The sequence below is a fragment of the Peromyscus leucopus genome, chromosome 4 (assembly GCF_004664715.2).
Source record: "Peromyscus leucopus breed LL Stock chromosome 4, UCI_PerLeu_2.1, whole genome shotgun sequence".
In the NCBI taxonomy this organism is placed as follows: Eukaryota; Metazoa; Chordata; class Mammalia; order Rodentia; family Cricetidae; genus Peromyscus; species Peromyscus leucopus.
Window position 1 is genome coordinate 137,190,836 of NC_051066.1, and position 19,137 is coordinate 137,209,972.

General features: G+C 38.2%; 1 protein-coding gene across 2 annotated transcripts in view; it reads left to right on the forward strand.

The window, feature by feature from the left end:
• Top1 (DNA topoisomerase I) overlaps window positions 1-19,137 on the forward strand; it is an 89,051-nt gene that overhangs the window by 62,122 nt on the left and 7,792 nt on the right. Inside the window, exons 9-16 of one of the 2 annotated variants that reach the window (XM_028868386.2) lie at window positions 1,072-1,187; window positions 5,864-5,985; window positions 6,880-7,002; window positions 10,001-10,188; window positions 10,460-10,604; window positions 16,507-16,650; window positions 17,777-17,962; window positions 18,759-18,827. In XM_028868386.2, coding sequence (XP_028724219.1) covers window positions 1,072-1,187; window positions 5,864-5,985; window positions 6,880-7,002; window positions 10,001-10,188; window positions 10,460-10,604; window positions 16,507-16,650; window positions 17,777-17,962; window positions 18,759-18,827 — 1,093 coding nt within the window. Of the gene's footprint in view, window positions 1-1,071; window positions 1,188-5,499; window positions 5,662-5,863; window positions 5,986-6,879; window positions 7,003-10,000; window positions 10,189-10,459; window positions 10,605-16,506; window positions 16,651-17,776; window positions 17,963-18,758; window positions 18,828-19,137 lie in introns of those variants that run through there. The other variant, XM_028868387.2, reaches the window with a different exon arrangement.

The following is a 19,137-nucleotide window of genomic DNA, read 5'->3' on the forward strand; positions in this document are numbered from 1 at the left end:
AATCTGTATGTCAGATGCATTCTATCTAGCTGATTCTTTCCAAACTGTGAGGATGGTAAGATCTGTCTGTGTAAAGGAGGTATTAGAAACATCTGTCAATTGCAATGCATGATCTTCCAGTAGATCTTGACCTGTAAAATACATCGAATCTCATTGGTGAATTTATAATCAAACTAAATATTAGAATGACACTAGAAAATTGATTTTGTTAGATCTGATAGTATGTGTTATAGTTATTTATAAGATCATTTTTATAAGGATAATTGCTAAATTATTTATTGTATATTTATCCACATCTAACTTTATCAGTCAAAATAGAAATGTAATTCATTTCAATAGTTCTTTGTATATATCCACAGTTAATTGTATTAGCCATAGTTTTTTCTGTATGCTTGATTTTCTTTTAAGTAAAAACGTTTCAGAAAGTTATGGCACCTGAGATTTATTTAGAATTTTGCTGTCTACTAGATAGCTCGATGTATTTCAGAAGTGCCTTAAACTCAGTGTGCCTCAGTTAAACTAATATTTCAATCTTTTTTTTACATTTGAACTTCTTTTTTGTTTGATTGCTTTGTGTTTGTCTTGAGACAAGGTATTACTATGTAGCTTAGCTGTTATAGAACTAGATATGTAGATCAGGCTGTCCTAGAACTCAAGAGTTCTGCTTGCCTCTGCCTCTCAAGTGCTGGGACTAAAGGCATGCGCCATCCTGCCTGGCTGTGTTTTGTACTTTTCCCTGCATGTCATCAGTACCACTGTGGCATGTTGTTAGGGTACCATGGTAGAACAGTTATCCCCATTTTCATATTCCCTAGTTAGTGCTGGGTTCTTTGAATGATGGTCTTTAATACCTACTGTCTTTTAACTGAAACTGTTGAATGAAATAGTTACCGCATTCTTTCATCTTACTTGAAATTGCTGCCTTTCTCAGTGAGATACAGGTTATTCTTATCCAGACTTTGAATGAGTACCATCAATTGATTAGATAATTATTATTGGCATTTAATAGGTGAGGATTGTTTTTATTATGTGAAGTGATCCCTTAATAAGGTTGTGCCTTGTCTTTGAAAGGTGGGAAGAAGAACGCTATCCTGAAGGCATCAAGTGGAAATTCCTAGAACACAAAGGGCCTGTCTTTGCTCCACCATATGAGCCTCTTCCAGAGGGTGTCAAGTTTTACTATGATGGTGAGTTATTTCAGGTTTGAATTTTGGCTAAGAAGAGTTTGCTTCTATTGGGATAGAAAATGAAGGCGCCGCCTCTACTGGACAGTCTTATCTAGTTACTTCACTTTGTTTTATTGACCTTGTCTGGTTTGGTAAAAGGGCCCATTTGCTGCTTAAAAAATAGTATAAGAAAAGGGGCTGTTGGTATCTTATCTGTAATCCTAAAAAGGTTTATTTTTGTAGCTCATAGCCAGGCTATGGCCTACTCACTGAAGGTTTTTATCTGAACTCAATTTCTAGAAAGCTGTTGTGTTCTGTGGAATCATTAGAAAAGCCTTACTCAAATAGTAGCATTTTATTTTGGTGGTAATATATACCAACAAACTGCTTGTCACTAGAGATAATGTTTGGCAAAGGATTAGCTGCTTCCATTCAGCCTGTCGGTAGAAATCATAAGCTGTATCATTCACTCCATATAGTGCAATACTTTGCCTTTGATGCATCAGTTATAAAGATAGGCTCTGCCTAGGTCTCTTATTTATTTATTTACATTTATTTACATTTATTTACTTTTATTTATTTATTTATTTATTTATTTTGGAGATACTTCCTAACTACGTAGCCCTGCCTAGCTCAGAACTTGCTAATGTAGATCAGCTGGCCCTGAATTCAGTTGATTAACCTACCTCTGCTCTTGAGGCATGTGCTACCCTATTTGACCTACTTGGATCTCTTGGAACTTCCCAGATTGGCTGAGAGTTACATCATCTGTGTTTTTGTCCTTGAGTTTGAAAGATTTGAGAGTAGTCTTTCACAAGCCTTTTATTGACAGTGTATCAGGTGGTAATGTTCAACTGAATGTCTTCATTCCAAGAGTTCTGTCCAGGGATGCTAGAGTCTTGTTTCTCAAACCCTACATATGCTTAAGATTCACCAAGTAGATCTGGGCCCCTTAAATAGATGAGTGCTAGGACTGGGTGCTTCTGAACCAAATAGTCTATTTACCATTATGGAGAAACACTGGACAGAAAAGCTGCTGAGAAGTACCTGTGGCAAGCACTCAGAGTTGAGTTATTTGGTACGTCTCTGACCACCAGCAATGTTTCATGACCATAGATGCCTGTGGGTTTAGGATGGGATAGGCTTATTAGCATCCAACAATTGAAATCTGGATTTCAGAAAATTTTTTTAAAATTTAAATTACAACATGACACTACAAAGTGAAATGTTAAGGGCCAACAAGATGGCTCTGCAAGGGCACTTGCTTCGAAGCCTGATGACTTCAGTTTAATCCCTAGTGCCCCCATGGTCATGTTGTTCTTGACCACCACATTACACACATAATACACACACTAAATAAATACATGCAATTTAAAAAAAAGTGAAACTTGTATGCACCATATCATTAAAGATATTATGTGACATTACTTTAGCATTTAAAACTGTGTATGAAACAAATTTGTTATAAACCTGGGTCTCATCTTCAAGATAACTCATTTCTTTCTTTCTCTCTCTTTTTTTTTTCTGTTCTTTCATTTATTTATTTGTTTATTTTTTATTTATTTTTGAGACAGGGTCTCACTACATAGCCTTGGCTGGTCTCAAGCTCAGAGGTCTACCTGTCTCTGCCTCCTGAGTGCTGGAATTAAAGATGTGCACCATTATGCCCAGCCTGATACTTCATTTCTTCTCTCTCTCACACACACACACACACACACATTCTCTCTCTCACTCACTCACTCACTCACACACTCATTCTAAAAAACTTGGGGAGGGGGGAGAAAGAAATGAAAGCCTAAATACCAGATCTTTCAGATAAGAGATGTTCAACTAGTTTTGACCAGAGGGCTCATTCTGTATGCCAGGAAAATGTGTTTTTTGAATATGTTTGTCTTCAGACACCCAGGTCCTAGTAATAGATGGAGACTACTGATTCAAACTATTTAGAAAGTTGACATCATAAAACACTTCATGATCTGACATGGTTTGATCAAAAAACACAAGACACTGGGTCATTCCTGGAGACTCTCATGAAAATACTTGATGTTAAATTTCCTGATGAGGAGGCAAAGTCTAAGGTCTTGAAAAAGACAATTAATGCTGGTATTTTGTAGCCTGTTGTGGGCTTACTAGCTTTAGAAAGCTCAGCTGGAAAAGCCTCACTGTGAAAGTCAAGGTGGTGATGGATGGAAACTAGATATAGATAAGAAACTAAAGCCTGGAACCAGTTCATCGTTGGCTACAGTCCCTGCCTCCATTTTCCTAGCTTTCCACTATTGGAGTGCTTGTGTTTTATCTGTTGGTCCTCCTGGGATTTCCTCCCTAAGGTTGTAAAACTCCTGCTTGATTTGTTAGTCCAAGCTGATAAGTAAGTTCTGGTAGGCAGGACCTGGTTGTTGAAGCACGGAATTGCAGCCTCTGCTGTGGACCTTCACTGTCAGCTGACTCAACAGTTTCTGTGTCCAGGAGTTCAGCCTCTTCCACAAAGTGCTATTGCTGGGAACCTACACGCCCTCCACCCACTGCTCTGCTGTAGGAGCTGTTGTTTAATTTTTCCACAGTCCATTTATTTAGAACAGTGAGTCATAGTAGCTTCTTTACTGGGACAAAGCCAATGAAATAATCCAGAGACACCCTCACCCCCAAAATAAAAACATTGAATATCTAGTTTATGTGAAACATATCAGGCAACACATTCATTTACATTTTTTTCTTCTCTATGTTTATTTTTGTTTTGTTTTGACATGGTGGTTCTATAGCCTAGGCTAGCTTCAAACTCACAATCCTCCTGTCTCAGCCTTCTGAATGCTACATAATTATAATTGTAGGCCAGTGCCACCTTGGCTTCATTTTTTTTTCCTTTATATTTTAAGCATGTTGTAGTTTTGCATGGCAACTCTAGTTGAGACCTGAGTGGAGGGTGGGGAGGAGCAGGAAACTTCTTCCTTCAAAGTCTTTTTCCAAAACAGAAGCTTGAAAAGACTGAGAGGGAACTACACCACCTACTGGTCCTTTAAATTATGTCTTCCAAGCTGATCCTCCACTACCACACAAGTTTCAGTTTGTCCTGTATTCTCTGTGTTCCTACAGCCAGGAAGAGCACTTCCACCCATTATAAGATAAGGTATCTTCTGAATTGTACAAGGAGTAGGCTTCTGCTTAAGTTTTAGATTTCTGTAATGAATGTGAATCCTTTGGATTTATTTGTACTTACATAACTGTAAGTCAGTAGGATTATATTTAATCTCATTTAGAATGCAGCCAAATGTTGTTATGGCATAGGTTGCTTCTTTATAGTATTGTAAAGTTGGGTTTTGTTTGTTTGTTTGTTGGCTGGTTGTTTTTTGTTGTTTTGTTTTTTGTTTTTTAAAGAAAAGATAGAAATTAGCCCTAGGAATACAAATTGCCTTTGAATATGTGGTAGGTTAAATTCCTAAGTACTTTACTTTTACTGACAGTTATGATCTCACTAAGGTACACAAAACCTATGCCTCCTCCAGAATTTCCTTATCAGTTTACTGGCTTTCCTTGTGAACACAGGGGCTTTTTTAGAGCAGCTTTTACATATACTTATATGCTGCCCAGACCCAGGCACACCTTGTGCTGTGGATTGATTGGGATTTCCTGAAAGAGGTGAGTTCCTGGTGCTGTTCCCAGTGTTTCAGGTGCAGTGTGTGTCACTTTTTGTGTACACTAGTGTTGCAAAGTGCTGTTTCTGGCAGAGGATGGCTCAGTGGATAAGCTATGAAAGCCTAGTGATCTAAGGTTGTTCCCTTAGAACCCACATCAAAGTTGAATGAAGTAGCACACTTGTCTGTAATTCCAGCATGTCCCTATGGAGAGATGGGAGGTAGAGACAGGAGAATTGACATGAGCCTCTTGTGCCCAGCTAGCCTGGATATGTAGCAGTGAACAAGAGAGACCTTATCTCAAAACAAATGGAAGACAATGACTGATACCTAATGCTCTGACCCCTACATGCATGGGCACTGTTGTACATGTACAACCAACCCCACATGCACAGACGCACACATATACACATTCCGGTTTCTGATTCTAGGTCTAGGGTTGAGGCCCAAAACTTGGTATTTATAACAAACTTGCGTGTGATGCCTTTGGTAGCAAGGTTCTAAAGGAAGGTCTTGTTTAGGCTTTTTATGTGGGAAATCTGGGCTTGCCTGCAATGAATATATATTTTATTCATATTCCACCCACGTAACTTTAAAGAAGAAAGATGCCTATTTCTTTTCCCCACAATTCCTTTCTTCCACTCCCTGCCCCTATCCTTTCCTCCCCTTCTTGAACAGAGGCTGCTTAGCTTAGCAGTGGCAGGAGTCCTTCTGAGGATTTGATTTTTAAAAACCATTGAAGAAGTGTAAAGGACCCTGCTTGCTGAAAGGAAAAGGAAGAGTGGCTGGGCCTTCCCCAGGTCATCCCTGTCCTGAGCAGGCACCTGGGAACAATTAACTGGCATAGTCTCCAAAAAAAGACCCAGGTAAATATCTACTAAAGAGAAGGAGAAATCTTATTAAGTAGATATATAACAGTATGTTGCTCTGTTGTTGTTATAATGATGTGTCAGCAGACCTTTGTACACTTTGGAGAGGTAAGCCATCAGTAAAGATGTCTCCAGTATTCAGTACTCATAAAATATTAATGATGTGCCTCACTGATTTGAACCATTTTCTTCCTTTTAGGTAAGGTTATGAAGTTGAGTCCCAAAGCAGAAGAAGTAGCTACATTCTTTGCAAAAATGCTTGACCATGAATATACTACTAAGGAAATATTCAGGAAAAATTTCTTTAAAGATTGGAGAAAGGTATGTGTTCATATATTTAATAGATTATGAAAGCGCTGACTGGGAAGTGGTTTGATAGTTTTTTTTTTAAAGCAAATTATAGTTTAATCAATAACTTTTCTGAATTTTATTATAGTAAAGGATGTATGTCTTTTGTCTCTTACTATTTTAATTGGGTTTTGTCCAACAAGAGTGTTTTTTTTTCTTAGCTTTTATGTGACTGCAGGAAGGAGTTGGTTAGAAAAATCAGGTTAAACAGAAAATCTCAATTTCAGCTGAACAAAGGAAAGTTTGTTTCTGCAGGGATTGTCTCTGCTGTTTTTGCAGAGGGTTAATCTGACCTCCTATTCCATTTTGATTCATATTGGATTCATATACTGTTGGCCTAGGTAAAAACTGCATTGTTCTCCATTTGAATAATGTAAACAAAGGCTGAGTTAAAACTTACCGTCTAAGGATCTCTAAAGCCAGATTTAATAAGATTTAATAAGTAGTTCTACAGGAGACTAAGAAAAGGTTTTTCCTTTCATTACTAAAGAAATTGATTAATGTATTTTCTCAGGTTGGTATTCATATGCTTTGTGTTCATGAGTTTGTATTTTTGTCAAGGATCTCAAAAAAATGAGAGTAATTTTTCTCCATAAATCACTTAGATATTTTTATACAAAAAGAATACAACTTATAGGGGTTGGGAATTTAGCTCAGTGGTAGAGCGCTAAGGCCCTGGGTTCCGTCTTCAGTTCTGAAAAAAACAAAAAACAAAAACAAAACAAAAAAAGGAATACAGCTTATAACAGAACGACCCCTCTCCCCCAAGGAAAAAATACCTCACTGAGAGAGATTGACTACCTTTCTCAACACCTTTTATTTAATGCTTTAATTATATTTTATTTTATATTTCTTTCATTCAACTAGGAGATGACTAATGACGAGAAAAATACGATTACCAACTTAAGCAAATGCGACTTCACACAGATGAGCCAGTATTTCAAAGCCCAGTCAGAGGCTCGGAAGCAGATGAGCAAGGAAGAAAAACTGGTATGATGGAAGAATTCTAATTACGTGTCTAATTATCTTGGTTCTTGTGACACAACACTGACTTCATTAATTTTATATTTTTCAGTGTTAAAGATTCACTTAGTAAAGTCATTTTTTTTTTTTTTTTAAAAATTTAGATTGAGCTTTGTGAGTACTCAGTAGCAATCAGTAATTTTATTACTATAGTGTTTAAGCACGGGGAGTCCTGGTCCTCAGTGGCTACAGGTACTCAGCTTTAAGACACATGAAATAATACTGGCCATGTACCTACCCATTCTTTTGAGATGTTTTACTTTGGTATCTAGCCACTGTCGTCCATTTCCATTCCTCACTGTTGGTCACACTCATTGTGAAAAAGATCTTTTAGTATCTAACGTGTAAAACTGCCTGCTTTCATAAATGAATGTATCTATTTTCATATTCTCTGAGTAGTTGAAACAAACTGTATAGCCTTCAAGCTTAAAATAATTTCTATTTAGAAAAAGTTGCCAAGCCCATGTTTAGAGGAATCTGAGGTAGGTTTTTTTTGTTTTCCTAACCAGGGTCTAGAAGTTAAGGATTTCAAAGAATGTTTTTTGTACTTTATGATGCTGTAGTTTTAGCATTTTAAAAGGACTTGTAATTTAAGTCACTTAATATTTATTTTGTTCCATACTTTTACAAGTATTGAGCTACTCTAACTGAAAGTTATGTGTGTTGGTACATGCCTTAGGCTTAGGCAAGAGGATTACTGCAAGTTAAGTTCCATTCTGAACTGCAAAGCAAGAACCAGGCTGTCTCAATAAAACAAACAAAAATTGCATTAGACTTTTTCATTTTAGGTTCATTTTATTTGTAGTTTTCCAAGTCATTGAAATTTGGTCAGTTTTTTACTTAGGGGGATTTTAAAATTTTTAATTGTATGTGCATGCAAGCATATGTGTGTGGGTACAGCTGGAGACTGGAAGATGTCGGGTCACCTAGAGCTATTACATGTGGTTGTGAGCTGCCCAGCATGGGTGCTAGGAACTGCCTTAACCACGGAGCTGTCTCTATAGCCCCAGTGTTTTTAAACATAAAGGTCACTTTGGACCTTTGCTCTTGGAATACTAGTCCAAATAACGACATTTTTTATAAACATTGCCTTGTCTAGGCCCCTGGCAAGGACACCTGTGGCCAGTAAGTTGAGCAAGACTTGTATTGAATCACTACATAGAATTCATACACCTATGGGCCATGATGTTGCACTCTTATAATCCCAGAACTGGGTAGAGCTAAGGCAGGAGGATCAAGAATTTAAGGATAGCGAAGCCCTGTCTGAAAGCTAAAATAATAACAAGGAAAGAAGGGGAGGAAACCCACCACTAATCACCATATATAAGGTAGAGGAGAATGGTTAGAAAATTAAGAGGCTGAACTCCTCACATACACCCATATTTTCATGGGCTAAGGATCACATAGTATAAAGAATGGGGTTGGGGATTTAACTCAGTAGGAGAATGATTACCTAACAGACACAAAGCCCTAGAAAACAAACAAAAAACTATGTACCAAATACCAATAAAGACAAGTTCATTGAGGTTTTAAAACCCCATGGGAAATGCTGTTCAGTTAAGAGGGTCTGTTAGTGTTCTTTTAGGAGACAAAGAAGTGAAAGTTTGTGCATGTTAGACAAGTATTCTATAACCAAGCTACATCTTCAGCCCATAGTATGAATTTTTGTTTTTTAGTAAAATTTGATTATAAAGAACTATAAAGAAATGGCAATACCACAAATCAAAGTTAATGAGACCCAAAGTCTATATATCTCAATGAAACAGAATAGTCATTCTGAAGGTGTGGGTTAAATTTTATACTTTCACTATCATAATATACACACTCATACACACACGCACAAAATTTATCACTGTATCCCTGGCTGTCTTGGAACTCACTCTGTAGTACAGCCTGGCCTCAAAGATCCGGCTGCCAAATACATTTTTAGGCGTTTATCTTCCACCACAAAAAAAAAAACCAAAAAAAAAAAAAAAAAAAAATCCATAAAGGAGTTGAAACTAGAGGGGAAAAATTAGCTTTATATCCTTTCTGTGACTCAAGTCTCCTTTACCTGTTTTCAGTCCTCCCTCATTATTGACATTTACTTCTCCTTCTTCATAGTATTAATTTTTAAGGTTAACATTTAAATATATCTCGGTAGAACTTGGGCTGCAGTAACTCATTTGGTACAGGGCTTGCCTGAAGGCTTGTGTGAAGCCCTGACTCTGCTTCCAGAACTGCATAAAACCATGCATGGTGGTGGTACATGCCTGTAATATCAACCCTTGGGAAGTGGGCACAAGAAGATCAGAAATGTATGGTCATTTTCAGTTACATAGAGAGTTTGAAGACATCTTGGGATATATGAGACCATATCCTTTAAATTAAACTAAGTTAAACTAAAAATAAATGACATTCATAAATCTATACCCTTTACAATAAAAGATCAAGGATTGAAGCTGTAGCTCAGTGGTAGAGTGCTTACCTAGTATACATTGGTTTTCATTCAGCACTACTACAAAAGACAAAAGTGAGCATCTGTTAGATATAAGGTCAGTTATTCTCAGCAGATCTTTTGGTGATTTATTTATTTATTTATTTTGATTAAGAAAAATTTTTCATTTTACACACCAATCAAAGATCCTCCTCTTCCGTCCTCCCACCCTCCCAGCCTCCCACTCCCAATCCACCCCCCCCCCACACACACACACACATACACACAAGAAGGCAAGGCCTTCTATGGGGAAGCACATCCAATAGAGGCAAGTCCAAGTCCTTCCCTTTGCTTTTGGCGATTTATTATGTGTAAGTTTAAGATCCAGTAGACATTTTCCTTTATTTGAGTTCATTTCTGAGTGAATTTTGGATTTAACCTTGACCTTTCTCCTGCAAGAGATAAAAAAAAAAAAAAAAAAAAAAAAAAAAAAAGTACTAGCAGACAGGAGTTTGAATCCATTTTGAGTACTTCCTTGCTCTATTTCAGAAAATCAAAGAAGAAAATGAAAAATTATTGAAAGAATATGGCTTTTGTGTTATGGATAATCATAGAGAGAGGATTGCCAACTTCAAGATAGAGCCTCCAGGGCTTTTCCGTGGCCGAGGTAACCACCCCAAGATGGGCATGCTGAAGAGAAGAATCATGCCTGAGGATATAATCATCAATTGCAGCAAGTGAGCACAAAAGTTCACCTTTAGGGGCAGAAGTGAGGTGCAGGCTTCTTTCCTCAAGGCTGGTGGTTGGGACTATTCATAGTTTTAAGAGTACATCTGTAAAGACAGCTTAATATTTATTTCTATGGGTAAGTCTCTAAGTTTTTGTTCAGAATTGGGGAAAGGGAGATTAGAAATACATACTTAGGAGATAGTTTCACTTCTGGTTATGAAAAGCAACATGGTTTGTCATTTTTAATTTCACTTCCCATCTACATGGTTATTTTCACAGAGATGCCAAGGTTCCTTCTCCTCCTCCAGGACATAAATGGAAAGAAGTCCGACATGATAACAAGGTTACTTGGCTAGTCTCCTGGACAGAGAACATCCAAGGTTCTATTAAATACATCATGCTGAATCCCAGTTCACGAATCAAGGTAAGTATAATAACTATATGCTACACCTCTTGGTGGGCCTGATAATCTCTACCTCTCTTTTGGCTGAGTTGCAGTGTGCTTTGTAGACTTGATTTAACAAGTTAAAAACCTACCTTCTGCCCTGAAAGGAGACAAGTGCTTTCATTTACCATTAACTTGATAACCTCCCAAAGATGTTTCAGTTTGTGTCCTATTGTTATTTTACCTATGGAAATTTTCTGAAAACCCACTACGTTCCAACCACAGTGTATTTATAGTAATAGCAATTGTGCAGATGCAGCTCTTGCCTTTACAGTTAAGCATTTACTATCTGGTGGTCAGGATGTGGGAAGTGTAGGAATTACTTTATCTGGATGTAGAAACAAGCTATATACAACCTAGAGTTTTATATACTGGCTTTCTGAGGTCTCATGTGAGTAAGTTCCTTTAGGACCAGTTGTAATTGAAAGCCCACCATATACTATCTTACACACTCATGTGTTTTGAGTTGTTAAACTTATTGAGAGGGACTGTCTTGGTATTTTGTTAGCCAGCTAGCTATATCCTCTGCTCTGGAGAGTTCTAGTAGCTTGTAGCTTCCTTTAACAGACATTATGGAAATGTGAACAACCAAAAGAGAGCAAATACAGCCAAGGAATTAGTCCTGTGTAGTAGCTTCACAAGTCTGAAGCTAAAGGCTTTTGAAACTCTGGTTTATAAGGATTTATCTTCTGTTAATATCTGAGAGTTACAGGTGAAAAAGCTATGTAGGTACATACTTTCTAGCTTATACCCTGTGGCCTGACATGTTTCACTACTTTCTTATTGAAAAATATCATCAGAATATGTTTTTCAAATAAACTGCAAAATAGTTTTTCTAGTTCTAAATAAGTATAGAATCAGGAAGGAGAACAGAGAAAGACAGTTAAAAATCATGCTATTCTTCTCTCCTGTAATTAGGTTATAGAGCTACAGAAGTGGATAAACCCTAGTTTTATTCCTTTACACACTTGTAGGTTGGTGGGCAAATTGTGTAAGGATCCAGTTGTGTTAGAAGAAAGGTAACTGTTCTTATTAATACAGTAGTTATTCTTAACATCCTTAATATTCCCTTTTTAAAGGAAATCAGATTAAAATTAGATCTTTAAAGAGGTCTTCTAAAAAGAGTTGGGGGTTTATGAACAAAAGAGGGTAAGTAAAGAATATGTCAAGATATTCGAGGATGTGAACAGTAACACTGAAACTGTCAGGGCTGGGGGAAATAGCTCAATGGGTAAGAAGACCTGAACTGAGTTTATGTCTCCAGCACCCACATAAAGCTGGGCATAGCCGTGCATGCCTATAACCCCAGTGTTTGGGACAGATACATGCTGATCCCAGTAGCCCACTGGTCAGCCAGCTTAGCTGGGAGCTTCAGGTTTAGTTAGCGATATCCTGTCTTAATCAGGTGGAGGGGCTAAAGAGATGGCTTAGTGATCAAAGAACACTCACTAAGATTACTGGGGTTCAATTCCCAGCACCCACATGTCAGTTCACAACCAGTTCTGTTCCAGGGGATCTCATGCCCTCTTGTTGCCTCTGTGAGCACTGCATGCATGTGGTACACAGGCAAAATACTGATACACATAAAAAAGTGGAGAGTCTCCTTATACTTGCACAGGGATTTGTACCTACATACATATGTGCATATACCACACACCACAATGTGCATGTACCACCTACACTACAACTACCAAGTAGTGTTGTTGGTTCCATAACATTGTGAATATACTAAATGTCACACTAATGGTAAATTCTATGTATATCACCACAAGCAGAACATTGTCAAACTATGATGAGTATTATTTTAGTGTTAAAAGGCTTTTTCATGTAAGTTGGCATTTAATAACCATATATATATTCATTTGTGGTTCCACTTTGTAGATGAATAAGCTAGTCTGTGGTAATTTAAAAAAAAAAAAAAAAAAAAAAAACAAACTGTCCTAGATCTGATAACTGGTAACTCTGTCACTCTTCTTAGAAAGTAATTTAGTTCTCCAATTTCATACTCTCCCATGACATCCTGCAGTTAAATTGTGGCCTGTCTAGATGCATGTACCCAAGGTAGAATGCTTGACTTAACTATGATGAGATCCCAAAAAGAGTCATTACAGGTCTGGAAAGAGCTGGTACTGTTGGGGCCCAGGGGTGAGGAGGTAGTGTCTGTGGCTTCTTGAACTTGCTCTCAGTCCATTTAACAAAACAGTAATGTCTTCAGAGGTTGGGTTTTAATAGCACCTTGAATAGTTTTTTTAAAATTTTGTATTGCTACCCAGAGAAGCATTCTGTTCTTAAATATTTTTTTTTCCTTTTCTTTTCAAACTTGGGGAGTTTTGAGGGGTTGTTGTTATTTTAGATTTACTTTTATTTTATGCATATGAGTGTTTTGCCTGCTTGAATGCATGTGCACTGTGTTAAGTGCCTAGTGGCCACGGAGTCCAAAAAAAGGCATCAGATTCTCTGAACTAGCGGTAGAGACAGTGTTGAATTGCTGTGTGGATGCTGAGAACCAAACCTAGTTCCTCTATAAGAGCAGCAAATGCTCTTAACCTCTGACCATTTCTGAATTTTATTTTTAATAAAATATTTCAAATATGTAAGGATAGATATATGGTAAATTCTTGTCCCTAAGATCTAGCATTGTCATATTTTAGCACAAAATCCAGTATATTCAATCACTTAATTACAAAAAATATTTTGATATGCCGGACAGGGTGGCACAAGCTTTTAATCCTAGTACTTGGGAGGCAGAGGAATCTCTGAGTTTAAGGCTTTCCTAGTCTTCATAACAAGTTCCAGGCTAGCCAGGGCCATGTAGCAAGTTCTTGGTTTGTATTGTTTTTTTTTTCTTTTAAATTCTGATAGATTTCACATGCTCCAGTTGATGCCACCGTGCCACTGTCTGTATACATGGATCTATGGGTGGCACTAACTGTACTTAGTTAACATAAAACCAAAAACTTGAAGTTGGTAGTCGGAATGGAGGGCTTGAGGGGAAATGAGAGATAGATAAGATCATATTTGTATGCATGTGTAGTTTTCCTGTGTCCTGGCCAGCTGGCGGTCGGGACTACTCTCTCCAATGCACATCCCCCAAGTAAACACATAGAGGCTTATAATAATTATAACTGCTTGGCAATTAGCTCAGGCTTATTACTTGACTAGCTCTTACACTTAAATTAACCCATAATTCTTATTTATATTTAACTACGTGGCTTGGTACCTTTTCTCAGTTCTGCCTTGTCATCTTGCTTCCTCTGTGTCTGGCTGTTGACTCCTGACTCAGCCCTCCTCTTCCCAGAATTCTCCTTATCTGCTTATCCCACCTATACTTTCTGCCTGGCTACTGGCCAATCAGAATTTTATTTTCCAACCAATCAGAGCAACACATATTCACAGCATATAGAACGATATCACACAGTACACATGTATGACATTTTCAAAAATAAAAATAAAAGATGTGGCAATTCACATTAATAATAATAATAAAAGCTGAGCATGGTAGTACTTGCTTGTAACCCTGTCCTCCATCCCAGTATGAAGGGAAAGCTGCTATAGAGGTGTCTTGTGTAACTTACTTATATGACTTTCTCAAAGCAGTCATTGAGATAGACTGATGATGCCTGTGAGTTGGAGTGATGAGGTAGAATCCACTCCTGGCTTGATAATTGTGTTTTGGTGAGCCTTTCAGGTGTCTTGTTGGTAGTGGTTTATGTAACAAATGCATCATTGCCTTATACAGGAGGACAGCTTGTATTGTACTTTTTGAATTAATTCATTCTCTTAAATGTCAAGTTGTACTTACAGAGAAATTTTCAGTTCCCCAGGAAATGAGACAACTATTAGTTATTGAACCTCTTGTTTTAAACCAAACAGCACATACAAATAGTACACACACAGTTGTGAGGAAATGTTGATGACTCCTTAGCACATGCAAATAAGCATTGCTTTCTGAGCTTGTTGAGATCTGGAAGTTCGCCTTTTTGTCCCATGTACCCCCATGCCTCTGTGTGTAAAGATCTTGACCATCGTTCTTATGTCTCAAGGATTTCATGAGGTCCGATGGATCAGGTCCTTATGTCTCAGGTGGAAAACAATAATTTATAAAAAGAAATCACTTCCACCTCCTCTCATTTGTTGTAGGATCAAAGGATCAGGAGCAGAGATTCTTAAGTAATTCCTAATTCACATACACACACACCCCTTCCTTCTCGGTTTCATGGCAACTCTTTTTAGTAACCTACTCAGTTGAATTAGTGGTGTGTGTGTGTCCGGCCATCCACTGGGGGCATGGAAAAGCTACCAGGAACCACACCTCTAAAGAAAACTGATCAAGTACACACCAGCAGCCACCAAATGTCAGTAACTCCTCAGCTACAAGTTAGGGCTTGCTATCCCTCCCTCCCCACTTCATGCAGGAATGTTGACTGGTTTGATCTTGTGTAGGCAGCCACAACTGTTTTCTAGTTCCTGTGTAATGGGATTACCATGTCCAGAAGACACTTTGGCCCCAGTCCTCTGTCACCTGTGCCTCTTAAGTCTTTCCATCTCCTTTTTCAATGCTTCCTGAACCTTGAGGTCAGAGTGTATTGTATAATGTGGAGGTCCCATTCATGTCTGAGCAGCATTCCACAGACATTTGTTCTCTGTACTTAGAACAGTTGCAGCCTTGGTATTAACCACATTCATTGCACAAGCTTTGCTGATGAGGACCAAGAAAGAGCTGCACCAGTCTGTGAGTGTAGAGATGCGTATTTAGAAGGCAGTTTGATACCATACCAGTATTTTGCAAAATCATAACAGTACGTTCACCTCTCAGACGTATGAGCTCCCTAGTCACAGGTTTTTGGTTAGGTTTACAATACCAGGCATGTATAACATTTTCCTAACAGTTTATGGGCTTTAGGGTCAGACCTTTAAACTATTATGCCAAAAATTCCATTAAAAAAAGGTGTGGTAACAGGCGGTGGTGGCGCACGCTTTTAATCCTATCACTCAGGAGTCAGAGACAGGTGGATCTCTGAGTTCAAGGCCAGCCTGGTCTACGGAACTAGTTCTAAAACAACCAAGGTTATACAAAAAAAAACTTGTCCTGAAACAAACAAACAAAAAAGAGGAAGGGAAGTATTCCCAGAATCATTGTTTTTCTCAGTCTAACCAGACACTGCTTTTAAATGCAGAAGTTAGAAAATAGTGAATAACTGCAACTGTTCATGGAGGTCAGTGTGTTCCTTGGTGATTACATGTTGTAGGCTTAGGTTCTGTTTCTTGGATAGCTCCATGAAACTCAATGGCTGTCTTGAATTTAATAGAATTCAGTGCTAGCAGAAAACTGGTATTGGACCTGAGATTTGGGAACAATGCTGTGGTACTTGTGAGGGAATGGGAATGCTTATATTCTTTATGTTGACAGAAGTCAGTTTGGGGGGCTGGAGAGATGGCTCAGCAGTTAAGAACACTCTTGTTCTCCCAGAGGTCCTGAAGTTCAATTCACATCAATCACATGGTGGCTCACAACCATCTGTAATGAGATCTGGTGCCCTCTTCTGGTCTGCAGGCATACATGTAGACAGAATACTGTATACATAATAAACCTTAAAAAAAAAAAAGTCAGTTTGGGGGCATGGTTTGTGGGCTTCTCCAAAGAGTATGAGCATTTTAGAGATTCGGAAGCTTTCTTAGCAATTATACACGAGTCAGTTCTGAATGAAAATAGAACAGAATGTATTTTTGTCAGGTTAAATACTCCAGACTTTCTCTTCAGTTCTATGCTTTTCAGCCTCACTTAAGCTCAAGTTGCTGTTCTTGGATATAGAGCTCTGAATATTCAGTGTGTTATTTTACTCTTTGTAAATAATACACCTTTGGGGTGGGGTCTCTATAGGGTGAGAAAGACTGGCAGAAATACGAGACTGCTCGGCGGCTGAAGAAGTGTGTGGACAAGATCAGAAATCAGTATCGGGAAGACTGGAAGTCCAAAGAGATGAAAGTTCGACAGAGAGCTGTAGCACTGTACTTCATTGATAAGGTGGGAGCAGGTTCCTTTATTTGCATTGGACAGTTCTGTTTATAGGTATAGGGTGTGTCGACTCTGTAAGTATAGGGGTTGGGAGTGTATATCTGCTGTGTGACTTATAATCAAATCTATCCTAGTAAGAAAAGTAGATGTGGATTAAAAAGAGGCATTCACCAATGTTTATTGTTGAGTGCTACTCATTTTGTAACAGGAGGATCTGCATAAATTGAACTTTTTTGGGGGGAGGGATTAAGGATAACTAACACTTTTAAATCTTTTCTTTTTTAAATCATAACCCATAATGAAAAGTACTTATTTTATGTCAAAATCCAACTCACATTTATTTGTATGCAATTAATTCAGAAATTGCACAAACCACTGCTTAAACGGCTAGCCCTGAATTCTGATATTTCTTCTCCACTTCATTCTTTTAGAAAAGGATGATTATAACCTGTAAAGTTGGTTAAACAAAAAGTATGATTTATTAAAACTACAGTGTGAAAGATAATGCTATAGAGTTCAGTTTCTTAGTACTCATGTGATTTTTTTCTTCCATTTTACAGTGCTCATATTTTAGCCCAAATTCTGAATTCTCACAAAATTGATAATAGTTTTTAATCTGACTGCCCAAAGGAAAAGTATTTGTTGCCTTGTTAAAATTTTCTCTCTCGAGGGCTGGAGAGATGGCTTAGCAGTTAAGAACACTGGCTCTTCTTTCAGAGGTCCTGAGTTCCATTCCCAGCAACCACATGGTGGTCAACACCATCTACAATGGGATCCAATACCCTCTTCTGGCATGTAGGCATACATGCAGACAGAACACCCAGACCTTAAATAAATAAATGAATGAATGAATGAATGAATAAATGAATTTTTTTTTAAAAATTTTTTCCTGTCTTCCCTCTATCTCCATTCTAAGGATAGAGTAGAGAAACTTGGTCTCTAAGTATCCCTGTGGCTTTCATGAGTCATAACATTGTAGAATCTGAGTTTCCAAGCTGTGCTGACTGATGCTTCATCCACAGAAGAATTGGGGGCTTCTGGTTTGGGGTTTCTTACCTAGAGATTATATATGGTCCATGTCTCTTCACTGATGCTTATCTCTTTCTTTAAAACCCCAATCCCCTTTCCTGTGCAGCTTGCTCTGAGAGCAGGCAATGAGAAGGAGGAAGGAGAAACGGCAGACACTGTGGGTTGCTGTTCACTTAGAGTGGAACACATCAATCTACACCCAGAATTGGATGGTCAGGAATATGTGGTGGAATTTGACTTTCCTGGGAAGGACTCAATCAGATACTATAACAAAGTCCCAGTTGAGAAACGAGTAAGTTCACGTGGCCTGTGCTTTCTGGCTTGCTTTTTTACTTGTTCATTCAACAAATACTTATTGAGTGCTTTTTATATGCTCCACATTTTGCTGGGCTTTAGCAAAAATGATCTCAAAGAGAGATACTGCTTGATGCTGTGTATGTGCTGTGTGCCTCATTTTAGCCCCATCCTGCAATCTCTGCTACTTGCTAGGAATGTGTAGCCATCTCTGGAAGCAGTTTGTAACAGTCTGCAGAGAGTTAGCCCTTAGAGCAAACTCAGCATAAGATTGGACCCAACCACTTTAGTGATTTAAGCACATCAGCATCCTCTGGTCATGTTGCACACTTGCCACCTTATGCCTTTGTTTAGCCTCAGACCAATTCCCAACTGAATGAAATGGTAATCTTTCAGTTTTCAGTGCTCTGCACCCATCACTGTAGAGTGTGCTGCAGTTCCATAGACCCATGAGATAGGCATACAGGCGCTTTACTACTCTAGCCTACTGGATAACTGTACATATCAGCTAAGTCATATAAAACTGGGGTAAGCATAGTTTGACTATAAAGGAGTATTTCTGTTTTTAGGAAACAGACACTGAGATGTTTAGAGCTAAAAGAGATACAATATGTAACCCACAAATGGCTCAGAACAGATACTTAGGTATTTATGTAAATTTACACATCCATAGCAAGAATTTCAGTATAGTATATATGGGTGGTCCCTGTGCCTTTTCTCTGTTTTGCAAGTTTTTGTGAGTTTGAAGTTATTCTAAAGATTTTAAAAATAATAATTGGATTTATTTCTTTTAGGTTTTTAAGAACTTACAACTATTTATGGAGAACAAGCAGCCCGAGGATGATCTTTTTGATCGACTTAATGTGAGTAGACACAGGACACTGGTCTAGAGTCCCAGGCAATCTCCAGCTTCTAAAGACAAAAGTTGCCAAAGGATGCTTGGGCTGTCCATTTAGGCTAGCTTGTCAGTGACATTCTACATACCCTTCCTCCACTGGGGCCAGGAACAGACACCTTCTGCTTCAGATTAGTACCAAAGCCTTAAGGCAGAGGGAGTTGAGGCCTACTGTATCTTTCCCTCTTTCCTGCATCCTTTTATGAGATGCCTAGCTGCCTGTGCTAGGGAGCTAAGATTCATTGATTTCTGTACTGGGAGAGATTTTTATAGGAAAG